At 48.4% G+C, this 25,320-nt stretch overlaps 1 protein-coding gene across 1 annotated transcript in view; it reads left to right on the forward strand.

Moving 5' to 3' along the window:
* The first annotated feature begins 1,404 nt into the window (after positions 1 to 1,404).
* LOC143838901 (uncharacterized) overlaps positions 1,405 to 25,320 on the forward strand; it is a 146,048-nt gene continuing 122,132 nt past the window's right edge. The window contains exons 1-4 of the mRNA XM_077340803.1: positions 1,405 to 1,693; positions 13,965 to 14,105; positions 19,948 to 20,128; positions 22,591 to 22,750. Coding sequence (XP_077196918.1) covers positions 14,030 to 14,105; positions 19,948 to 20,128; positions 22,591 to 22,750 — 417 coding nt within the window. The 5' untranslated portion in view covers positions 1,405 to 1,693; positions 13,965 to 14,029. The remainder of the gene's footprint in view (positions 1,694 to 13,964; positions 14,106 to 19,947; positions 20,129 to 22,590; positions 22,751 to 25,320) is intronic.

Consider the following 25,320-nt stretch of genomic DNA (forward strand, 5'->3'; position numbering starts at 1 on the left):
GTCTCTCCGTTGCAACGAATCAACGCAGATTCGTTGCAACGTGTTTTTTTAAACTTCCTTAAAGGGAAAGGGGCTTTTTGGGAGCATGATAACGGCTGCCCATTGGCTGCTTGATGGCCAGGGGCGGGACGAGCTCGGCAATATCGCTTCCTGGCTAGCGATTTTTGCAGAGACTGGAAACCTGTGGGAAACGATAGAAACACAACTGGATTCCACTACAAAGCCAGGTATGCATAACGACGAATTCCACTATTTAAAATGGCATTTTTTCGTCCTGCAACCAATTTGCCACATAGATCCTGGTACGGAATGGCTCAGAGCACCCCTGCCCCAGACATCAGAGCACAAGAGAAGCCATGTTGGATCAGGCCAATGGCCCATCCAGCCCAACACTCTGTGTCACATAAGAACAGAAGAGAAGCCATGTTGGATCAAGCCAATGGCCCCTCCAGTCCAACACTCTGTGTCACATAAGAACAGAAGAGAAGCCATGTTGGGTCAGGCCAATGGCCAATCCAGCCCAACACTCTGGGTCACATAGTGGCCAAAACCCAGGTGCCCTCAGGAGGTCCACCAGCAGAGCCATAAGAACATAAGAGAAGCCATGTTGGATCAGGCCAATGGCCCATCCAGTCCAACACTCTGTGTCACACAGTGGCCAAAACCCAGGTGCCCTCAGGAGGTCCACCAGCAGAGCCATAAGAACATAAGAGAAGCCATGTTGGGTCAGGTCAACGGCTCATCCAGGCCAACACTCTGTGTCACACAGAGGCCAAAACTCAGGGGCCATCAGGAGGTCCCCCAGCAAGTCCAGAACACCCACCGTGGCCCTCCAAGCACCAAGAAGTCAGTATGTTTCTAATAGCCACTGATGGACTTTGACTGCGCATGATTATCCTACATTTTGCAAGCACCAGGAAAGTTGTGAGCAGGTGCCATGCACCTCATGTGGGACAACCCCCCCCCGCCCCCCATCTAACTAGCACAAATGGCCACCACCCGGCTTGCATCGCCAAAGTCTTGGCACACTCCCAGAGCTTCGGGGAAACCAGATGGGGAAACTGGTTCGGCAGGTATTCCGCGACACAAACGCGACTGACAAGGGAATCTGCTCCCATCCCAGGAGTCTGTCCTTTCCCCTTCCCTCTCCTTCCAGCTGATCTCTCAAGGTGTTCAGCTTTCTCTCCGTGTTCCTGCAGGGCCGTTCTTGCCGAGGAATTCCGAATGTGTGCGGTTAGAGATGTCTTTTGCCCATGAGGTGCAGGGGCCCTCCCCCACCTCCCCACCCCTTGCAAATTCCTCCTCGCACGCCTCACCGGGAGCGATGGGACCTCGTAAACCCCACCTTTGACAGCCCTCATCCCTGGGAATAAAAGAGTGAGCCCATGGAAGGGAGAGGCCCAGAGCAAACCCCTCCTCCTGCATCGCAACTTTTTCTGACTTTGCTCCAAGGGGTTCCCACTCCCCCCCTCTCTCTCCACCCCCCTTGGTCTGTAGCTCTTGCTTTATTCCGTAAAAGCGGGAACAACAGATGTTTGGGGATGAACCAGGTTTCCCCTGCGCTGGGCGGACTTTTTAGAAAGGAAAGAGGCGGAAGAAAGGAGAGTCCTCGTCCTGAGCCACGGATGCAGCTCCCCAGCCAGGGGTCTGACTCGTGTTGCTTTGGGCCTCGCAGGTGTGGAGGCTGAGACAGGTAAGCAGAATTCAGACCGGCTGGACTAACAATGGCTCGGTGGAAGATTACACAGAGCAGGATCCGGCCATGAGGACACCCTTATCAATCCCCTGAGGGTCAGGGGGAAGGAGGGGGCTGGGTTAGATCCCTCCAGCTCCAAAGGATGGTACTTTGCAAAAAGACTTAACTATTCTGGATCATGTCTAACAGCCTCAGGGGTAAAACAAAAGGCGGGGGGGGGGAAAGCAAGAGTCAGGACTCATGAATGCTCCTCCCCTGCCACAAATTTCGTTACTCTTTGACTCTCTCTTTTCTACTGCTACAGACAGAGTGATGTGGCCACCCTTCTTGATCTAGCTTTAGTGGGGTGATTCTATTGTATGATTGTTAAATTAGGATCAGGAAGGTCATTTGACAGTGATGGCAGAGTGTACATTTCTTTCTCACTCCTCCCTCCCTCCTTCTTTCCTTCTCTCCTGTGTGTCCCATCTCCTTCCTTCCTTCCTTCCTTCCTTCCTTCCTTCCTTCCTTCCTTCCTTCCTTCCTTCCTTCCTTCCTTCCTTCCTTCCTTCCTTCCTTCCTTCCTTCCTTCCTTCCTTCCTTCCTTCCTTCCTTCCTTATGCAGGCACTGGAAAATCCAGCCGTGTGTTTCTTTGCGAAAAGGTCTGAAGTGTGTGGTCTATTCTTACAGATGCTTAGAGAGCCAGTTTGGTGTAGTGGTTAGGAGTGCGGACTTCTAATCTGGCATGCCAGGTTCGATTCTGCGCTCCCCCACATGCAACCAGCTGGGTGACCTTGGGCCCACCACAGCCCTGATAAAACTGTTCTGACCGAGCAGGAATATCAGGGCTCTCTCAGCCTCCCCTCCCTCACAGGGTGTCTGTTGTGGGGAGAGGAATGGGAAGGCGACTGTAAGCCGCTTTGAGCCTCCTTTGGGTAGGGAAAAGCGGCATATAAGAACCAACTCTTCTTCTTCCTTCTTCCCCTTCCCCTTCCCCTTCCTCCCCTCCTCCTCCTCTTCCTCGTCCTCCTTGATGGTTTAGGTGACTACAGGTGATGCAGTCACTTGTAAGGACCTCTAACCTTCACGCAGAGGAAGGTGGGGGAAGGGGGAAGGGGATTTTTTTGGCTCCTTTTTGTGCAATGCAAAATACACGCAGTCCACATGTTGAGCCCAGCTTCCCATGCAGGCAGCCTTCAGGAAGCTTTCTCTCTGAAATGGAGGGGCATTAACACTGGTCTCTGTTGTGAATGTCGATGCGAGATGACCCGTAAAAATGTTTTGGAAGTTGCCTGGAGTTCCCAGCTCCTCCCTGGTACCTTAGACTGGCTATCGGAAAGTTCCGGGCCACTTTTAAAGCTGGCGTCTTTTTAGAATTGATCCTGAGCTGGGAAATTCCTGAAGATTTGGGGATGGATCCTGGGGAGAGCAGAGCTTGGGAGAGGGCGGGCCTGTGGCTCATTGGCAGTCTCTGCTTAGCATGCAGAAGGTCCCAGGCTCCATCCCAAATTTCTGTTGGAAGACCAGCTCTGCTAAGCATGAACAGTCCAATAAATTCTTCATTTCTCAGAAAGTGGAAGGGGCTGTTTTTAGATGTGATTCTCACCAATGGGAAAGAACTGGTTGACATGGTAAAAGTTGTGGGTGCGCTTGGTAAGCATGGCCATGTGATTTGGGACTATGATCTTGAGGAAGAGAAAAGCTGTACGTAGTCCTACCTACAGGCTGCACTTCAGGAGAGCAAATTTTAATAAACGTAAAGATGTGTTGGGTAGAATCCCGTGGTCAGGAAAACTATTTTATAGTTACCACTTTACTTGGCTCTGGTTCGACCTCACTTGGAGACCTGTGTTCAGTTTTGGGCACCCCAATTGAAGAGGGATGTAGACAAATTGGAGCATGTCCAGAGGAGGGCAACAAAGATTATGAGGGGTTTGGAGACCAAGTCGTATGAGGAAAGGTTAAGGGAGCTTGGTCTGTTTAGCCTGGATAGAGAGAAGGCGACTAAGAGGTGATATGGTAACCATCTTCAAGTACTTGAAGGACTGTCCAAGATGGAGCAGAGATGCTTTCTGTTTCTCCAGAGGGTTGGACACCAGAACCAGTGGGCTCAAATTAATTCAAAAGAAATTTAAGAGAAACATGCAGAAGAAGTTCCTGACATTTTGAGCAGTTTCTCAGTGGAACAGGCTTCCTTGGGAGGTGGTGGGTTCTTCTTGGGCTGATTTTATGATTCAGCCCAAGAAGAACCCACCATCCAACTCTATGATTCTATGATTCTATAGTCATCTGACAGAAATGCTGATTTTGTGAACTGAGGCAGATTGTAAGTGGGTGGGCAGGAGGGGATGTGCCGGGGTTTGTCTCTTGTGGCCCTTCCTTGCATACCCAGGGAATTGCTGATCACCATTGTGGGATGGTAGGTGAATTTCCTCCTGGCCAGGCTGGATTCTGGAGATTTTTGGTGGTGATGATGAGGATCACTTGGGCATGGAATTGGGGTCCTTGTGGGCAGGCAGGTAGTTATGAGTTCCTGCATTGTGCTGCAGGTTGGACTAGATGACCCTGGATGGAGGTCCCTTCCAACTCTATGCTTCTATGGTCTCCAGCTAAAAGGGTCAGGTAGATGGCAATGTGAGAGACCTCTGTCTGAGACCCTGGAGAGCCAATCCTTGCATAATTGCTCTCTTCATTGAGTTGGATCACATGATATCGTCCAAGTAAATCAACCAGAGTTTTGTGATTTTGCCATCCTCAGTTTGTGACTTTTGCTGCCCATGGAATCCGCAGAAGCCTTCTCCGAGTTCAAACGAATCAACTCTCCTTCTGTTTCTTTTAGTGTAGCATTCCTCCAAGCTTCCCTCCTGGTTTGCTCCAGCTGCATAGGCTGGCGGGTGGCCAGAATTCCTTCTTCTCCGCGAACATCTCAGAGGGCTCTTTACGCATTTCAATGGCATGCTCAGGAAAAGACGGCCTTCATTTCTTTGAGCTGGAAACACCCAGCCTCCTTTAAGGCGTTTTTCTTCACACTATGAGCGAGGGCACGGATTTATGAATGAGCAGCCCAGATGCTCTAGGACCCCTAGCTGCGCTGGGGGGCCAGCAGCTGCCTCCGAGCAAGAGAAAGCCGGAGTGGAAACATCTGGGAGCTAGCGTCTTTTCGGAGCTGTTTGCTAATGTGTGAAGTGGTTTGCTGATTGAATAGAGCCATGGCGGATTTGCGAGATGGGAAACAAACTTGGAAATGCAAAAGGGCTGGATTACAGCTGCTGTTGTTCGGTTGGTGTCGGGTAATGGGAGAAAGCATAAAAGTTGTACAGATGGAGTTACACCAAGTTCACTTAAGTGCAGAGGTAAACAGGGTTGGGAAAGATCTGGGAACAAGGGCATGGTGTGCGTACAGTCATCTGATTCAGATGTGGTCCCACTTTTCACACTAAAGGTAAAGGTAAAGGTAAAGGTATCCCCTGTGCAAGCCCCGAGTCATGTCTGACCCTTGGAGTGATGCCCTCTAGCGTTTTCATGGCAGACTCAATATGGGGTAGTTTGCCAGTGCCTTCCCCAGTCATTACCGTTTACCCCCCAGCAAGCTGGGTATTCATTTTACCGACCTCGGAAGGATGGAAGGCTGAGTCAACCTTGAGCCGGCTGCTGGGATTGAACTCCCAGCCTCATGGTCAGAGCTTCAGACAGCATGTTGGCTGCCTTACCACCCTGCACCAAAAGAGGCTCTACTTTTCACACTACAAAGGGCTTTTACACGTTATTTTTTGCTGATTGTGTGCACCTTTTCTATTAGGCGCATGGGTCAGAACCATTACACTATGGGGCACTTTATGAAATCCCCAGACGATTATGAGCATTTTGCCAATGTGATACTACAACTACTACTATGACAGTATATTGGAAGAGCAACCAGTGACGAAGACAGAACAGAAAGCGGGTCACTTAACCTGGGATCCCGTTTTGGTTGACTCTTTATGTTTGATTATATGTTTGACCATTTAGACCAGGGGTAGTCAAACTGCGGCCCTCCAGATGTCCATGGACTACAATTCCCAGGAGCCCCCTGCCAGCGAATGCTGGCAGGGGGCTCCTGGGAATTGTAGTCCATGGACATCTGGAGGGCCGCAGTTTGACTACCCCTGATTTAGACTTTATGTTATAACCTTTTCACTTATAAACATAGAGAAGACGACTTTATCATTGTGCCTTGTGATTTCCTTTTTTCGTCTGAGTCCACATTGAGGAATCCACGGTTCTATAATCGATGGGTCAGAACCAGGGCATGCGGGAAATGGGCATAAACTGAAGAGCCATCTACTTTTCACCAAAAGGTCAAATTGTGCCTTTCTAGGGCATTTCAGGCTGTGTAACCAGCACGGGAATGGATAAGTGCTATGTACCCATGCCCCTTGTTTGTGATCTGAATCATACCTCCACACACCAAAAATTCCTGGAGAGTTTTGTTGGGGGGGCGGGGAGAGAGAAGCCTGAGAAGGGCGTGGTTCATGGAGGAAAGATTTTGGGGAAAAGAGGAACTGCAGTAAGGTGTAATGCCATGAAGTGCACCCTCGGGAGGGGGGGGGGCTAAACTACCTAGCCTGGAGATCATTTGTAATTCTGGGAGATCTCTATCTATCTGTAGAAGAGCCAGCGTGGTGTCATGGTTAAGAGCAGTGGACTCTCATCTAGAGAACTGGGCTTGATTTCCTACTCCTCCTCCACATGCAGCCAGCTGGGTGACCTTAGGCCACTCCCGGTTCTTTTAGGGGTATACTCATAGAGCAGTTCTCGCAGAGCTCTCTCAGCCCCACCTACCTCACAGGGTATCTGTTGTGGGCAAAGGAAGAGAAAACTGAATGCCACTTAGAGCCTCCTCTGGGTAGTGAAAAATAGAGTGAAAAAAAAAACAACTCATTGTCTCTTTTTCATCTATCTACCACTGACTTACCTGCCTACCCACCTTCCATCCATCCATCACCATCTATCTACCTTCCTACCTGTTCAGTCTGTGTGGGTTGAGAGACCAGGGCACTGGGAGTTCATTTCCGCTCTAAATTGTGACCCCAGGAAGATGGAATAAGAACCAAAACTGAACTGAAGAAACCCAACACAAACCCCAACTTATGTCCCAAAGCCCCACAACAGATCTTTCCACCAGCGCCCGCTATTGGCCAGTCTCACTTTAGACCGACTGGATCTGGCAGACGGGCAATTACATTGGTCACTGACAGTGCAGGCCACAATCTTGCCCTGGCCACAACCTTGGACCTCAGCAGAACTACAGATGCAACACCCAAGTGGTCATTTGGGCTCAGCTTGCTCCTGGCCATTAGGGTACGGTTGCCAGCTTCCAGGGGAGGCCTGGAGACCGAGAATTACAACTGATACCCAGACTGCGGAAAACAGCTTATTTGGAGTGCAGAATCTGTGGCATTAGACCCTGCTGAGGTCTCACCCCAAAACCCTGTTCTTCCCAGGTTACACCCCCAAAATCTCCAAGAAATTCATAAAGTGGTGTTGGCAACCGTGCTTTCAAGGTGAATCAGGGCCAACCAGGGACTTTTCTTGTAGGCCAAAAAGCCACCACCACCCCTGACTGATCAATCCTTCAATCTGTCTTTTATAGTAATTATTGTTGTTCTTATTGGATTTCTTGACTGCCCCCAAAAGGAGCTCTACTTCTCTCCCAAATAGCAGCCCTACATTTTTCATGTGGACAGGAATTCTCTCTGGCTCCATTGAAATGTTAATTCGAGACTTCACTTGGACCTGAGTTGTGTGTGTGTGTTTGTGTGTGTGTGTGTGTGTGTGTGTCACTGCTGTGGGCCAACAATAGGGACGGGGGCTGAGTTGGCAAGACACTGGTGTCTCAGTTGGTGCCTCTGAACAATCCCAGAACGTCCACAGGGACACTGGAACCCTCCACAAACCTTCGCTTGTCAACCACTCCATCTTATTTTAATTGACCAAGGACCTCTTTCCTCGAAGACGCTCCTTTGCTTTCCATCTTTTAAGCACTTCTGGCCAGTTCATGCCCTCTAAAGTGATTAAGAGATAAATGGCGCTTAAAAAAAAAAAAGAGTTTTAAAAAAGGAGAAAAAAACCTGTCGCTTCCCTAAACCCTTTTCTATGCGTAAGGCACAACAGAGTGACTCTGTACAGCAGGGGTAGCCAAACTGCGGCCCTCGAGATGTCCACGGACTACAGTTCCCATGAGCCCCTGCCAGCGAATGCTGGCAGGGGCTCATGGGAACTGTAGTCCGTGGACATCTCGAGGGCCGCAGTTTGACTACCCCTGCTGTACATGATGCAGATGCTCTACAAGGAATTTATTTTGTTGTTTTTCTAAAAGGTAGCGTTTGAGAAGCAAATAAGGCAAAATTGAAGCCTGGGGGGGCAACTTTAAAACCAATGGAGTTTAATTCTGGGCGCAAGCTTTGGTGTGCATGTGCACACTTCTTCAGAATCAGTTGGGTGACCTTGATGATGTGCAGCAGCAGAACAGAAGACCAACGAAGCTTGATTCTGGGCGTAGATTTTCATGGGCCAGCACAGTGGCCGATACCTGTTGCTTCCTCAGTGGTCAGGTATCTGTCACTTCAAGCAAAAAACAAACAAAAAAAAAAAGAGAGAGAGGAAAAACCCAACCTGGAATGGACTTGAGAACCTGAGCAGGTTGAGAAAACCGTCAGCTACTTTATATAATAAAGATGTATTTCACTGGAAAGTTATTTATGGAGCTCAAATATATTAAAGTATGAAAAGCAATAAAAAGGGTATCGCAAGGGGCTGCCTTCAGTGACCTCCTCTGGCACACAGGAGCACACAACAGGGGTTGTTCAAAACCGGGGAAGGTCCTTGAAGGCAGCCTCTTGAAATAGGCTCTGCGATCCACTTGAGGTAGCAGAACAGCCGTTTTAAAAGCAGCCCCTGATCCAGGAGTCAATCCGCATCCTTTGTTCTTCATCTCCTGCTGGAAACGAATCTACCTCCATGGAGCCCTGAGACCAGGGAACAGACTTGGCCTGCTCCTGAGAGAGGGGCTGGTTTTCTGACAGGTTTTACTGCCTCCCTCATTCTTTCCCCAGGCAAATGCTCAACAGATGCTCCGCTGGAGCAACTTGAGCACCTGGGTTGCTAACAAGATGGCTCTTTGCAGCAGCCGGTGCCGAGCGGCCTTCTTTGCTGTCTGGTTTCCCTTCATCGAACAAATGGCTGTTTCCCTCCCAAATCATGGAGGAGAGGGCGGAGAAAGCTGTCAGAGAGAACTGTGCCTCCCCCTCCCCAAATACTAGAACTCCAGGGTGTCCGATGACTCAAGACCAAGCCTCCTTTGCATGGATGTGTGGTGGAGAGGTCCTGTAATAGTGGGACATCTCCAGGAGCCACCTGAAGGTTGGCAACCTGTGGACTAGATGGACTCTCACTGGTTTGGTCCAGCAGGGCTCTCCTGATGTTCTTAAGAAGGCCTCAGCCTCTCTGCCCTGTAGTTGTCCCTCCAGAGGAACTGGTTAACCACAGTGTGAGACAGGAAGCTGGTCTAGATGAACCATTGATCTGATCCAGCAGGTCTTATGAAGGTCTTTGCTTCTCTGCCCTGTTACTGGACCTCCCGAGGAACTGGTTGGCCACTGTGTGAGTCAGGCTGTTAGACTGCTGGCTTGATCCAGAAGCACTTTTCTGTGTTTATTTTTAGATATTTACCCGCCCGTTTCTCAGGGGGCTCAAGGAAGCTTACAGGAAGGTTTAAACTACACCATTATTAAAGGGGTCAGTCTAGGTTTGCCAGCTCTGGCTTGGGAAATTTGGGGGTGGAGCTGGACTGGGCAGGATTTGAGGCAGGGAGGGACTTCAGTGGAAGAAGAAGGAAGGAAGGAAGGAAGGAAGAAAGGAAGGAAGGAAGGAAGGAGAAGGAGGAGGAGGAGGAGAAGAAGGAGGAGGAGGAGGTGAAGAAGAAGGAGGAGGAGGAGGAGGGAGGAGGAGGAGGAGGAGAAGAAGGAGGAGAAGAAGGAGAAGGAGAAGGAGAAGGAGAAGGAGAAGGAGAAGGAGAAGGAGAAGGAGAAGGAGAAGAAAGTTGGTTTTTATATGACGGTTATTATATGCCACTGATCTCTGTCCCCTGGAAATCTGTAAGCCCAGGGAATCCTCAGGTCCCACCTTGGAACCGGCATCCCTAGGTCCATGATTTCCTTATGCATTTTATAGCAGCGCCCGAGAGATCTGAGATTTCTCGGCTCCAGAACTGACTATGAACCGCTGCCATTAAGGATTCCTGAGTAGGATGCGTGTTTGCAAAAAAAAAAGAAAAGAAATCAAGTCACTATAACTCAATCCCCGCAGGAAAAGCAGCTCCTTCTCAGCACAGAGTAGTCAATTGCGCGTGTGATGCGCCACGGCGATTCCGGCCCGGATGAATGCCTTCATCTGTGCTTTTCAATGGGCAGCATGATGTGCCATTCAGCCAGCAGTGAGGCACAACAGAACTGGGCTAATTTCGACGGCTGCCTGCGCTTAAAAACGCGAGCGCAGTGCACCAATCAGCCAGTTGTGCACCTGACAGACTGTAATTATTTAAATCTGTGTGTTTGTGTGTTGAGGGGGAGCAAGGCACAGTGGCGGACAACGTATGTGTAATGCACAACAAGGAACGGAATCTACTTTAAAACAACTTCATGCGTTTGCAAATGGACGTCGCAAAAATTCCAGGTTTGCCTTGTTGTTGTTGTCAGCCGTTCAGTCGTGTCTGACTCTTGGTGATCCCATGGCACAGCTTTTGCCATGATCCACGATCCCGCACGGTCTCCCTCAGATGTGCCACGTTCTGGCCGGTGTCCATTCCAATCGCATCCAACCACCGTGTCCTTTATCAGCCTGGCTTCCTTTTTCCACTGAATGATCCTAGCAGAATTGCTCTCTCCATGGAGCTGGATCATAGAATAGAATCACAGAATCATAGAACCATAGAGTTGGAAGGGGGCATACAGGCCATCTAGTCCAACCCCCTGCTCAACGCAGGATAGAATCATAGAATCATAGAGTCATAGAATCATAGAGTTGGAAGGGGCCATACAGGCCATCTAGTCCAACCCCCTGCTCAACGCAGGATAGAATCATAGAATCACAGAATCTTAGAGTTGGAAGGGGGCATACAGGCCATGTAGTCCAACCCCCTGCTCAACGCTGGATAGAATCATAGAATCATAGAACCATAGAGTTGGAAGGGGCCATCTAGTCCAACCCCCTGCTCTACGCAGGATAGAATCATAGACTCATAGAACCATAGAGTTGGAAGGGGCCATACAGGCCATCTAGTCCAACCCCCTGCTCAACGCAGGATAGAATCATAGAATCACAGAATCATAGAGTTGGAAGGGGCCATACAGGCCATGTAGTCCAACCCCCTGCTCAACGCTGGATAGAATCATAGAATCATAGAACCATAGAGTTGGAAGGGGCCATCTAGTCCAACCCCCTGCTCTACGCAGGATAGAATCATAGACTCATAGAACCATAGAGTTGGAAGGGGCCATACAGGCCATCTAGTCCAACCCCCTGCTCAACGCAGGATCAGCCCAGAGCATCCTAAAGCATCCAAGAAAAGTGTGTATCCAACCTGTGCTTGAAGACTGCCAGTAAAGATTGGATACACACTTTTCTTGGATCACATGATATGGCCAATGTAAGAGAGCCAGAGTTCTGTGATTTTGTCTTCCAGTGATAGATCAGGCTTTATGCCCTCTCGTATTTCCTTGCTGGTGACTTCGGTTGTCCATGGAGACCACTGAAGCCTTCTCCAGCACGAGAGTTCAAAGGAATTGATTCTTCTCTTGTCCAATTCCTTCATCGTCCAACTTTCACAGCCATAAGTGGCTCTTGGAAATTTGATAGATCTAACTAATCTACCTTTGATAATCAGGCTTATGTCTTTGCTTTTCCAAGTTCGGCTCAAGCTCGTCCTTGCTGAGCAACCCAGAGCAATTTGACGTTTTATTTCCATACTGCAATCGCCATTCAAATCAAGTTGTGATCCAAGACAAATGAATTTTTGAATGCATTTGATCTCTTCACCATCAATTGTTATGGTGACATGTCTGTTTTTTTGCAGTGGTCAATATTTTTGTCCTTTTAATGTTTAAGAAAAGGCCAGATTTCCTGCTTACTTCATTGACCTTTGTAATTAGCTGTTCTAGGCCTTCCTTAGTTTCTGACAGGAGGGTCGTGTCATCAGCATACCAAGATTATTTATATTCCTTCCTCCTACCTTAATTCCACTGTTTGATTCTTTGAGTTCAGTCTTTCCTATAATGATCTCAGAACGTTTTCACCCAGGCTTGTTGGCACCCTTACCACCCTGCATGCACACAGATTTATGTTTCCGAAGAGTTTGCAATGGCAGAGATTCTTTTCTGGCACAGCTAAATTCACTTGGGAGCACATGCCACTTGCAGCTCGCTCTCCCAGGCCTGTTATGTTCTATAAGGTGTCAAGATGACTTTTACAGACTCCTGTAAAAAGGACGGGGTGGAGTGGGGGGGGGTTACCCCTGGCAGCCACATGCAAGGGGCAATAAAAGATCAAGGGGATTCCCGAGATGCCAGCCAGAGCCCCTCTCTTTACTGGAATTGCTCCCGTTCTCCAGAGATTCTACAGTTCCTTTTGAAAACTGCCCTGCCTTTTGCATCTGTTGACATGGTGGAGCATACAGGGAAGAGGTCGTAGAATCAGAGAGCTGGAAGGGACCTCCAGGGGCATCTAGTCCAACCCTCTGCAGAACACAGGAAATTCACAGCTACCTCCTCACCCGAAGTGACCCCAATTCCATCCCCAGATGATTCCCCCCTCCTCAACCAGAATCCCTGGCCAGTCTGGCTTGGAAGAAGTTCACTTCCAACCCCAAAGCTGTGATTGGTGTTTCCCTGGGCATGCAAGAAAGGCTCCAATTACAAAATGAAGCACCTACGCCTTCCCTACTGCCCACCTACTTGCAAGCTGCCAAATTCACAGAATCGACACTTCTGTCAGATCTCAAGGAACTGCTCTGTCAGGACTCCTTCTGGATATTCAGCCTAAAATTCTTTTGAATTAATTTCAACCCACTGGTTCTGGTCCAACCCTCTGGGACAACAGAAAACTACTCTGCTCCATCTTCTCTGTGGCAGCCCTTCAAGTACATGAAGATGGTGATCATATCATCTTCTCTCCAGGCTAAACAGACTAAGTTTGTGGTCTCATGCACGGGTTCCAGGATTGAGATATTTGGTTAATATAGAAGGGTGGCTGGGCAAATTCCAAAACTGGCACCCCCGGTCCTGGGGAAGAAAGCAGGGCTATGTCTGTCCCTTCTAGCCAAGGTCATGCCAAGTGGTTCCTACAGAACTGTTAGTACCACTGGGCAGAAATGTCGTGGTCCAGGAAAAAAGAAAAACAGAAAATACAGGAGGGGGGAAATACATCCCCCCATTTTCCCCCCCCGAGGCCCCTTTTCTGATTTTTCAAACTGCAAAATTAGAAATTTGGGAGAGGACTGAAAGAGACCTCCTATACAGTAAACAGTCTTCTTGGTGTTCTCCTATCCCCATTTTCTGCAGAGTCATCCTTGGTGTTCTCCTATCTCAACTTGCCTTCCTTTGCAGAGTCATCCCTGGTGTTCTCCCATCCCCACTTTCCTTCCTTCGCAGAGGCATCCCTGGTGTTCTCCCATCCCCACTTTCCTTCCTTCGCAGAGTCATCCCTGTTGTTCTCCCATCCCCACTTTCCTTCCTTCACAGAGTCATCCCTGGTGTTCTCCCATCCCCACTTTCCTTCCTTTGCAGAGTCATCCCTGGTGTTCTCCCATCCCCACTTGCTTTCCTCTGCAGAGTCATCCCTGGTGTTCTCCTATCTCAACTAGCTTTCCTCTGCAGAGTCATCCCTGGTGTTCTCCCATCCCATGTTTTTTAATGGCAAGGTGGACATGCTGTAGACCTAGCACTTAAATCTCAGATGTAATCTCAGATGTAATCGCAGGAGATTTCCACGTCCCACCTGAAAAAGGCAACGCCACCTCCAGAACAGTGGCCTGCTGGGAGATTCACTGCCCATTTAATGCAACAATTGAACCAGGGCCTGGAGGGGAGAAAACCGCAGACCTCCCTGCCTTCACTTTCCTTTAAATCACACTTTCCATTCCTTGGTTCACGCCTGCATGGGACCGATAGTTGAAAGACCTGCCTTTGCAGATTGGTCGGTCCCTGGTGAATTTTCCTGTGCCAAATATGTGCAACATTTTCCATTCTCTTGCAGGCACTTGGCATTCGGCCACTGTCCAATGATGCAGCAGCCCGGCGAGGGGGTTCTGCCATAGCAAAATGAACATATCCTATGCCAAGATCCTGGCTCTTGCGGCTATCCTGGCCCAGTGCAAAGCTGAGCCCCCACAGGAAGGTAAGAGGTTCATGCTGGTGGAGTTTAAGCATGCAAAGGAAAATAAAACACCAGCTGCTTAAACAATAGATTTATTTTGAAGAGTCGTCCTTGGTGTTCTCCCATCCCCACTTGCCTTCCTCTGCAGAGTCATCCTTGGTGTTCTCCCATCCCTACTTAGCTTCCAAGATCAGAGTAGATTCACTTATATTCTACCATTCCACACTTCCTTTCTTGCATTTGTATCAGGTGTCTATTACAGCTGAACCAAAATTATTCACCCACAGAGTTCCCCTAATCAGAGTTGTTAAAACCTAACCTTTGTGGTCAAAACTTGTTCAATGGCCAGCCAAAAGCCACGTTCTGCATTTGAAACATCATCTTACGGCATAGCTCCGTAATGACACTAGATCCCATTCTTTTCATAGAATCATAGAATCATAGAGTTGGAAGGGGCCATACAGGCCATCTAGTCCAACCCCCTGCCCAACGCAGGATCAGCCCTAAGCATCCTAAAGCATCCAAGAAAAGTGTGTATCCAACCTTTGCTTGAAGACTTCCAGTGAGGGGGAGCTCACCACCTCCTTAGGCAGCTTATTCCACTGCTGAACTACTCTGACTGTGAAAAAATGTTTCCTGATATCTAGCCTATATCGTTGTACTTGTAGTTTAACTATGCAGTCCTCTTTTCTTTTGTGATTTATGGTTTCGCCGATAGAATATGTGATTCCCATACAGGCCATACTGTAGGTGTTGTGGCTTCTTGCACCTCCAAACATGCTTTAGGTATATATTTTTAAATCGATGCTGTTTACACCTGAAAAATTCCCATTTCTTTCCCTTCTCCCCGGTGCAGGCAAAACCCCATTATCATTTATTTTTGAAAAAAAAACATTAGTATTAATTTATCATTCCGGAGCATGATTGAAAATTATTCTCTCCCCCCCCCCCCCATGTCTCTGTACAGCTAAAATCATTTCTGGGCTCCCTGGTAGTATATCAGTTTCATTAACAGAGCAATTTCCCAAATCTGATTAGATTTACCAAATACAGTTAAAAGAATCACACAAGCAGCTGAAACCATTTTAGTAGCACTTAACAAATTCAACCCAGATTGCTTCCTGGCCCCGTTTCCCCACAATAATAGGCACACTTTAAAATAGCATATGTTTGTTAAGAAGGAGGAGAGGAGTTGGTTTTTATACCCAACTTTTCCCTACCCAAAGGAGTCTCAAAGTGGCTTACAATCACCTTCTCTTCCTCTCCCCACCATGGACACCCAGTGAGGTAGCTGGGGCTGAGAGAGCTCTGAGAGAACTGCTAGGTTCACCCAGCAGGTTGCATGCAGAAGAGGAGTGAGAAATTGAACCCGGCCCCTCCAGATTGCAGTCCATCACAATAGCCCACTATATCAGACTGGGAGGGGAAGTCAGAACTCCCTAACATGATAGCAGAAGATCTGAGGAAAAATTTCTTCCTCAGGGGTACACTTGCTAATTCTGGGTTTTGAGATTCCTAGACATTTGTGGGGTGAAGTGTGAGGAGAGTGCCTGTTGGGGATGGGAAGGACTTCTAAGGGATATAACGTTGCAGAGTTCTCCAGGTACTCCCTGGAAGTTGGCAACCCTTCCATAGGAGACAGGCATGGCCTTCCATTCCCTTCCTTCCATGCCTAGATAGAGGTCAAGTGGGATTGGCCAAGGAACAGAGGAACAGGCCTGCCAACTCCAGTTTGGGAAAGGAAGAAGTTCTGCTGGGTGTAAGGCCATTGAGTCTACCTTCAAAGCAGCTATTTTCTCCAGGGGGACATTTATGTAGTCCAGGTGGGATCAGGTGGAAATTCAGCCTGGAGGTTGGCAATCCCGCTGTCAAGTTCCTGGGCCCAGCAGTGAGAGAGTGGCAAGAAGCCAGTACTGTCCTGCAGGGCAGGGCTAGTCAACCTGTGGTCCTCCAGATGTCCATGGACTACAATTCCCATGAGCCCCTGCCAGCGTTTGCTGGCAGGGGCTCATGGGAATTGTAGTCCATGGACATCTGGAGGACCACAGGTTGACTAGCCCTGCTGCAGGGAATATGCAAAGTGCAGTTGAGGAAGCTGAGGTCAGTAGCCAGAAAACACACACTCACAAGCCAAGTCATTGAATTATGGAACCCTAGAGAGGGACCTCCAGAGCCATCTAGTCCAACCTTGTGCACATTGCAGGAACTCACAACTACCTGCCCACTTGCAGTAACTCCAGTCTTTCATGTCCAACCAGAATCCAGCCTGGCCTGGAGAAAATTCACCCACCATCCCACAGTAGCAATCACCGATTCCCTGGGTATGCAAGGAAGGGCCACGAGACACAAACACAGGCACATCCCTTCCTGCCCACCCACTCACAATCTTCTGCCTAAGATCATAAAATCAGCATTTCTGTCAGATGACTCTCTAGCCTCTGCCTAAAAACTTTCAAAGAAGGAGAACTCACCACCTCCTGAGGAAGCCTGTTCCACTGAGGAAACGCTCTAACTGTCAGGAACTTCTTCCGGATGCTTAGCTGAAAGTTCTTTTGAATTAATTTCAACTCACCGGTTTTGCTAAGGGCAAGAAGTAGGTCCGTAGTCAGGAGCAGCAAGCCGAAGGCTGGGCAGGGAAACAGGATCCATGAGGTTCCAGGTTTGAGACCGCAGGTTCAAAAAGAAAGGCTAGCACAATGGGCTTGTTCCTCTCACATCTCTTACACAGTTCATCCTGCCTTGATCTTCAGAGGGGATTCTGCAAAGTATCTCAGAGGCCTCCCCTTCTGCAGCCAGCCTCACATTCTTGTGACCTTTGGGCTGTTGGGGGGCAGCTGCTGCCGGGGCTTCTGCCACAGGGTGGGGGTCTGGAGGCTGGAGGGGCTGGGAGCTTGGGCCTGGTTGTGGATCAGGTTCTGGGCTGGGTTCCCCAGGCAGTTCTGGTGCTCCTGGGTCTGAGTCTGTGGGCAGAGGCTAAAGCTCAGGGGCTGATCCCAACAAGACTCTCTGCTCTGCCTCAGAGTCAGGAAGGGTTGCAGCTGACTCTCACAAAGAGAGGATTTCAACAACTGAGTCCAATCAGGAACCTTTAAGACCAACAAAGATATATTCAAGGTGTGAGCTTTCGAGTGCATGCACTCTTCCTCAGACTAAAAGAAAGGGAGGGTATGGCCATCCGGTGAGAGCCAGTTTGGTGTAGTGGTTAGGAGTGCGGACTTCTAATCTGGCATGCCGGGTTCGATTCTGCGCTCCCCAACATGCAACCAGCTGGGTGACCTTCGGCTCGCCACAGCACTGATAAAACTGTTCTGACCGAGCAGTGATATCAGGGCTCTCTCAGCCTCACCCACTTCACAGGGTGTCTGTTGTGGGGAGAGGAAAGGGAAGGCGAATGTAAGCCGCTTTGAGCCTCCTTTGGGTAGGGAAAAGCGGCATCTAAGAACCCGCTCTTCTTCTTCTTCAGTAATATCAGGGCTCTCTCAGCCTCACCCACCTCACAGGGTGTCTGTTGTGAGGAGAGGAAAGGGAAGACAACTGTAAGCCGCTTTGAGCTTCCTTTCGGGTAGAGAAAAGTGGCATATAAGAACCAATTCTTCTTCTTCAGTAATATCAGGGCTCTCTCAGCCTCACCCCCCTCACAGGGTGTCTGTTGTGGGGAGAGGAAAGGGAAGGCAACTGTAAGCCGCTTTGAGCCTCCTTTGGGTAGGGAAAAGCGGCATATAAGAACCAACTCTTCTTCTTCTTTTTCTTCTGTGCCTTATTCTTCCTCCCAGGGCACCCCTCTGAAGGTGAGGCACCCTTCTTGGGTGTACAAGTGAGGAGTGTGGGAGTGCACCTAAAAACCCTACATGGGGGCATGCTACAAAGGACTCTTCCAAACCAACAACGTGAGAGCAGAGCATCCAAGTAACCGGCAGGCAAAACAAGAGAATACAAAAAGATGCAAATCTTTTGCTGCGTAGGCCCAAGCAACTCTGTTCGTTGATGTGCTATATTAACATGCTTAGCCCTGTTCGCATGTTACAGTGAATGCACATACCTTCTTCATGGACATGTGTGAATAGGAATACAAGAGGTTTCAGACAGACTCATGGAGCGTAACTCTTATCAACCGCTATTAGCCATGGTCACTGAGGGGAACCTCCACAGTCAGGGGCACTAAAGCTTTGAATCCCTGAGCCAGATGGAAATAGCAAGGGAAGGCCTTGGCCTCTATGTCCTGTTGGCTAATCTCCCCTTATCATCTAACACAATACTACTTCAGACAGCAAGAATATAATAAAATAAATCTTTCCACAGGTCACCCCCTGTATGCCACCCTCCAGATCCCCTGGAATTGCGTATCTTCTCTGGGCTGCAGAGATCAGGTCCCCTGGAGAAAGTGGCTGATTTGAAGGGAGGACTCTGTGGCATGGTATCCCTCTGGGGTCCCTGTCCCCCAAACTCCACCCCAAATCTCCAAATGTTTCCTGACCTGGATCTAGAAACCCCACTCCCCAGCCCCTGCTGGCAGCCAAGGGGGACCTGACAAGCCTACGAAAGGAACTTTTGACTCTTGAAAGTTTATTCTCTCAAAATCCAGTTTGTTTCTAAGATACTGGCTTGGAATCATAGAGTTGGAAGGGACCTACGGGGTCATCTAGTCCAACCCCCCCTGTAGTATCCAGGAAATTCACAACTGTTCTCCTACTGCCAGTGCCTTATAAAAGGAGATGCCATAGTGTCCGCTCCCAAACCATCATACGAGATTTTTCTGCGGCCATCGGGCACCTTTGTGTCCCTGTCATCCCCAGACTCCTCCCCCAGTTCTCCAAGAGTTCCCCACCCGTACCCCGCATCCCCCATCCACTGCCACAGGGGACTCTTGGTAACCCAAACTCCAGCCTTGAGTATGTCAGAGGGTGCCTTTAAGCTTCGTGGCATCCACCAAAGAGTTAACGGGACACACTGGCACCAGCTTCAAGAATTACCCCTATTAAATTCCAAGCTGTCAATTAAACCCATGCGCCCGACTATAATGCTGTTTAATTCAGAGCCAGAGAACAGCGCAATAAATCAGCCTGTGCCGATGTCCCCGACAACCTTTTGATTTATGGAAAGGGGTAATCTAAGAGGCGCAGGGAAAGTCTCAAACAAAATCATATCCCCCTTATGATTAATATAGCTGTCTTGGGCAAGTATTTTGTTGCAGAAGTTGCCAGGCTAAATGGGTTTAAACACATGTCAGGGTTTTTGTTTTTTTTTAAACAATTTTGGGGGGTGGCGCATATGATTGGGGGGGCGTGAGGTCCTTCTTCAAACCACCTACGCCTTCATTCGCTGTGGGGATAAATTACTTCTTGAGAGCTGGAGGGAGAAATCCATTGCAGTCTGTTGTTGAGAGCAGCTTTTATCAACATTTTATCAAAAAAGGAGAGACAGCCCCCCACTCTGTTCAAAAAGGTTTATTTTCCTTTTCTTGGTCTATGCAAAGGAATCTCAAAGAGGTTTACAATCACAATTCTCTTCCTCTCCCCACAATAGGTAGGTGGGGTGGAGAGAGCTCTGACAGAACTTCTCTGAGAGAACAGCTCTGACAGAACTGTGACTGGCCCATGGTCACCCAGTTGGAAGAGCACTGGTGTTATATATGCCCTCCACTGGGTCCTTGTGAGGACTAGCACTGCCTCGTTTTTGGACCAGTTAGAGTTTCTGGGAAAGGGTCAAGGGGAGCCCTATGTAGGGTGAGTTGCAGAAGTCTGCTCAGAGTAGACCTTGAATCCAGCTAATGGTCCCAGCTGCTGCGGGTGACCCAAGCCAGATCGGTAAAGAGTTCTCCTGTTCAGAACCTGTGCTTTCAAGGTGTTTCTTTTTCTCCTCCCAGCCTGTGGTACAGCGGAAACGGCAGACATTGTGTTCCTCGTGGAAGAGTCTTGGAGCATCGGGGAGAATGGCTTCCGGCAGGTCAAAGACTTTATCAGCCGTGTCATCCAGACGTTCAAAAATGCCATGCTGGGGAAGGCAGGCATTCGCCTGGGTGTGGTGGTGTATGGAGATAAGCCAAGGTGGGCCATCAAGTATCTTCTTCTTCTTCTTCTTCTTCTTCTTCTTCTTCTTCTTCTTCTTAGAATTATAGAGTTGGAAGGGACCTCTACATTCATCTAGTCAAACCCCCGCAGAATCCCTCCTTCTCCTTCTCCTTCTCCTTCTCCTTCTCCTTCTCCTTCTCCTTCTCCTTCTCCTTCTCCTTCTCCTTCTCCTTCTCCTTCCCTCTCTTCCTCATGTAGCCAGTTTGGTGACCTTGAGCTAGTCACAGTCCTGTTAGAGTTGGTCTCACAGAGCAGTTTCTCTTAGAGCTCTCTCAACTTCACCTACATCACAGGGTGTCACTTATGGGGGGAGGGGGAGGAAGGGAAGGCGATTGTTAGCCACTGAGACTCCTTCTGGTAGAGAAAAGTGGGATATAAAAAACTACCTCCTCCTCCCCTTTCTTCTTCTTCTTCTTCTTCTTCTTCTTCTTCTTCTTCTTCTTCTTCTTCTTCTTCTTCTTCTTCTTCTTCTTCTTCTTCTTCTTCTTCTTCTTCTTCTTCTTCTTCTTCTTCTTCTTCTTCTTAGAATTATAGAGTTGGAAGGGACCTCTACATTCATCTAGTCAAACCCCTGCAGAATCCCTCCTTCTCCTTCTCCTTCTCCTTCTCCTTCTCCTTCTCCTTCTCCTTCTCCTTCTCCTTCTCCTTCTCCTTCTCCTCCTCCTCCTCCTCCTCCTCCTCCTTCTCCTCCTCCTCCTTCTTCTTCTGTATGTTTATAATCCACAAAGGATTGATAAAGAAAGGGGGTTTGTTAGTTAATTTGTTTCTATCTATCCATCCGTCCATCCGTCCATCCATCCCAGTTTCTGACCCGCCACTCCTGGCAATGCCGGCTCATGGTGACTTTCAACAATTTAAAATTACAATAGAAGCAACCTAAACACTTAAAATATCAACAATGTTAAGAGAGCATTGAAAACTATCTGCAGGTGTGGAAGGAAATAGATTTAAGATCTTGAGCTTTCAAGGTTTGGGCATTGTCGCCCTGTGATCCAGAAGCAGTGCTTTCTGCCTCGGTGGAGGCTTTTCTGTTCATGTTATGACCAACGCATGTGCGTCCTGCCTGTCAAGGTGCACATCTATTGGGAAGAAAGAGACAACATGCGTTCACTTTACAAATGAAAACAGGGACTGGTCCCTAAATAAATGTGTGTTTTCAATCCTACATTGAGCTCTTCATGTCTTCATGAACGCAATGTGAGAATTTCTTAACACATATACAAAGCAAAATCAAGTGTGTACTCTCAAAAGCCCAGCGCCCCCACCCCCCAAATCTTAATGCTCTCTACTACTATCAGACTTTAATGCTTTAATTGTCCTTTTATTCACTGTAACTCAAGAACAGAGTTCCAGTGTCTCAGGTTCAATAAACCAGAGAAGAAGAAGTAAGTAGTCTAAAGGCAACTTACAATCACCTCCCCTTCCTCTCCCCACAACCACCACCCTGTGAGGGAGGTGAGGCTGAGAGAGCTCTGAGAGAACTGGTCCAAAGTCACCCGGTTGGCTGCATGTGTCTCAAAGCAGCTGACAAGCAACTTCCCTTCCTCTCCCCACAGCAGACACTCTGTGAGGTAGGTGGGGCCGAGAGCTCTGAGAGAACTGTGATTGGCCCAAGGTCACCCAGCTATGGAGGGGCGGGGAATCAAACCCAGATTTAAATATTAGAGGTTGCCTCTTAACCACCACACCACACTGGTTCTCAGGAGGCAATTTACAATGTGGACTAGGGCTAAACTGGAGTGTACTTTCTACCCAAAATCTTCTGCCAAATTCTTCTCAGTGAAGAATATTAAATAAATAGCCTCTAACTATTTAGTGTCTGTATTTAATATCCAGTAATATTTGATTCCAGGGTTTGATATCTGATGCAGATTTCTGATTTTAATGCCGCAACTACTATTATTCAACAGTACAAGCTGTAAGACAGTTTTATTCATGAAGGCATCTGCTTCCCAGCAGTTTTTAATTATTGATTTTAAACTAGTGGATTTAAGAAAAAAAAATGCATTTATGTATTTTCTTGGGTTTTGCTGTTATTTACATTGTAAGCTGCACTGAATTCCTGTCCGTTAGAAAGGAGGCTAATAAATATTTTAAATAAATGCATAATAAAGCCATGCAGGGAGGTGACCAATTTGGACTCCCCCCCCCAGCCCAATTTTACAACTTCTGAAGGGCTTGGATAAATTATTCCCCCACCCTACCCTTTTTCTTTAACTGAATTTCAGTGGCTCTCAACATTCCTCCCTTCAGGGGGAATGTTTAGGCCTCCTCGGGAAAGTTTTCGAGGATATTTGTTGTTGTGAATTCAGTCATATTTATCTACGTGTCTCGGGAGTATGATGAGCACATATTAAGAACCTTCACCTGTCTGGATTTCAACCCAATCTGTCTGCACTTCCCTTTGCTTTACCTGTGGATTTCCTCGCTGCTACCAGAATAAGCATCGACCTGACGGATTACATCACCGTTGAGGAAGTATTGGTGGCCATCCGGGACCTGTCGTTCCAAGGGGGGCACGGAAAAACAGGAGACGCCTTTGCTTTTCTGGCAGACTCAGCCTTCAGTAGAGGGAAACTGAGAGAAGATGTGGCAAAGGTGAGTGCCTTTTTGGTCCCTACCTGATTTGGCACCTCCCTTGTTCCTTGAAAGAGCCTCTTGTGGCGCAGAGTGGTAAGGCAGCAGTCTGAAAGCTCTGCCCATGAGGCTGGGAGTTCGATCCCAGCAGCCGGCTCAAGGTTGACTCCGCCTTCCATCCTTCCGAGGTCGGTAAAATGAGTACCCAGCTTGCTCTTGCTGGGGGGTCAATGGTAATGACTGGGGAAGGCACTGGCAAACCACCCCGTATTGAGTCTGCCATGAAAACGCTGGAGGGCGTCACCCCAAGGGTCAGACATGACCCGGTGCTTGCACAGGGGATACCTTTACCTTTACCTTGTTCCTTGAACCAGCCTAGTTTTTAAAGCAGCGGAGTTAAGTGGAGCGAGAGCCCCACCTGCTGGCAGCAAGGGAAATGCCCATTGCAATGTGTATGTAACACATCTGTCCAATTAACCCTAATGCATTTTGTATGAATATATATTCAGCGCTGGCTGAGAGTCGGGATTCTTTTTTGGAAAAAAGGAATAAACACATCCTGTTTCCTGCCTTTGACATTAATTTTCCGGTGGCATGGGAGATTTAACGGCACATATGCAAATGTTAGAAGCCCCTTGACAATTCTCCTCGGGCATTGTCGAACAATTTGCACTCTGTGTTGTGATGTGGTATGCAGGTGCCTCTGCTTTGTAATGACTGTGATTCTGACCTGGGGAAATCAGTGCATGTGTTGCCCATGAATCCCAAGTCCATCTGACCTGGATTCAGAAATGTAACACTCTATAGCAGAGAGCCTCTTGTGGCGCAGAGTGGTAAGGCAGCTGTCTGAAAGCTCTGCCCATGAGGCTGGGAGTTCGATCCCAGCAGCCGGCTCAAGGTTGACTCAGCCTTCCATCCTTCCGAGGTCGGTAAAATGAGTACCCAGCTTGCTGCTGGGGGGTAAACGGTAATGACTGGGGAAGGCACTGGCAAACCACCCCATATTGAGTCTGCCATGAAAACGCTAGAGGGCGTCACCCCAAGGGTCAGACATGACCCGGTGCTTGCACAGGGGAGACCTTTACCTTTACCTTATAGCAGGGGTTGTCAACCTGTGGTCCTCCAGATGTTCATGGACTACAAATCCCATGAGCCCCTGCCAGCGTTTGCTGGCAGGGGCTCATGGGAATTGTAGTCCATGAACATCTGGAGGACCACAGGTTGACTAACCCTGCTCTGTAGAGCCAATGTCTTGTAGTGGTGAAAGAGAGACAGACTCTAACCTGGAGAATCAGCTTTAATTCCCCACTCTTCCACATGCAGCCAACTGGGTGACCTTGGGCTAGTCAGTTCTGTTAGAGCTGTTCTCACAGAGCTGTTCTCTTAGAGCTCTCTCGGCCTCACCTACCACACAGGGTGTCTGTTTAGGGGAGAGGAACAGAAAGGTGTTTGTAAGACGCTTTGAGACTCCTTTGGTTAGTGAAAAGCAGGGTATAAAAAAAAAATCCCAGCTCTGTTTCTTCTTCTAAGGAGGAGGACGACTTACCAGATTCCAAACCAAGGAGGGGGAATTCAAAACTTCCCTGTTATACTTCTCATATGGTAAATGATGCTGAGTCATTCGGAGAAAGGCAGAAGAAATGGTCAATCCCCAATCTCTGTCTATCTCTATCCATATCTATCTCTATCCTTTGCTTACCAATGTGTCATCCAACCCTTAAAGGCTAACATACTCTAAGCTCAGGATTTCTTAATATTTTTTTACCATCGAGAAACCCTTGAAACTTTCTTCAGGCTTTGAGAAAACCCAGAAGTGGTGCAGAATATGGTTGGGAAGCAGAGCTTCCAATCGCCTTCCCTTTCCTCTCCCCACAACAGACACCCTGTGAGGTGGGTGAGGCTGAGAGAGCCCTGAGATTAATGAAGAAGAAGAAGAAGAAGAAGAAGAAGAAGAAGAAGAGTTGGTTCTTATATGCTGCTTTTCTCCACCCAAAGGAGGCTCAAAGCGGCTTACAGTCACCTTCCCTTTCCTCTCCCCACAACAGACACCCTGTGGGGCAGGCGAGGCTGAGAGAGCCCTGATTACTGAAGAAGAAGAGTTGGATCTTATATGCCACTTTTCTCTACCCGAAGGAGGCTCAAAGCGGCTTACAGTCACCTTCCCTTTCCTCTCCCCACAACAGACACCCTGTGGGGCGGGTGAGGCTGAGAGAGCCCTGAGATTACTGAAAAAGAAGAAGAGTTGGTTCTTATATGCTGCTTTTCTCTACGTGAAGGAATCTCAAAGCGGCTTCCAATCGCCTTCCCTTTCCTCTCCCCACAAGACACATCCTGTGAGGAAGGAAGGGTGGGAAAGCCCTGAGATTCCTGCTTGGTCAGAACAGCTTTATCAGTGCTATGGCGAGCTCAAGGTCACCCAGCTGGCTGCATGTGGGGGAGGAATGGGGAAACAAGCCAAAGGGTGCTTGTAAATGGTTCATCATCTTGGAGAGGAGTGATGAGTGGAGTGCTCAGGGATTTGTCCTGGGGCCTGTGTTGTTCAATGAAGGATTTGGAAGAAGAAATAGAGGGTGTGCTTATTAAATTTGCAG

The sequence above is a fragment of the Paroedura picta genome, chromosome 5, assembly GCF_049243985.1.
Source record: "Paroedura picta isolate Pp20150507F chromosome 5, Ppicta_v3.0, whole genome shotgun sequence".
NCBI classification, from domain to species: domain Eukaryota; kingdom Metazoa; phylum Chordata; class Lepidosauria; order Squamata; family Gekkonidae; genus Paroedura; species Paroedura picta.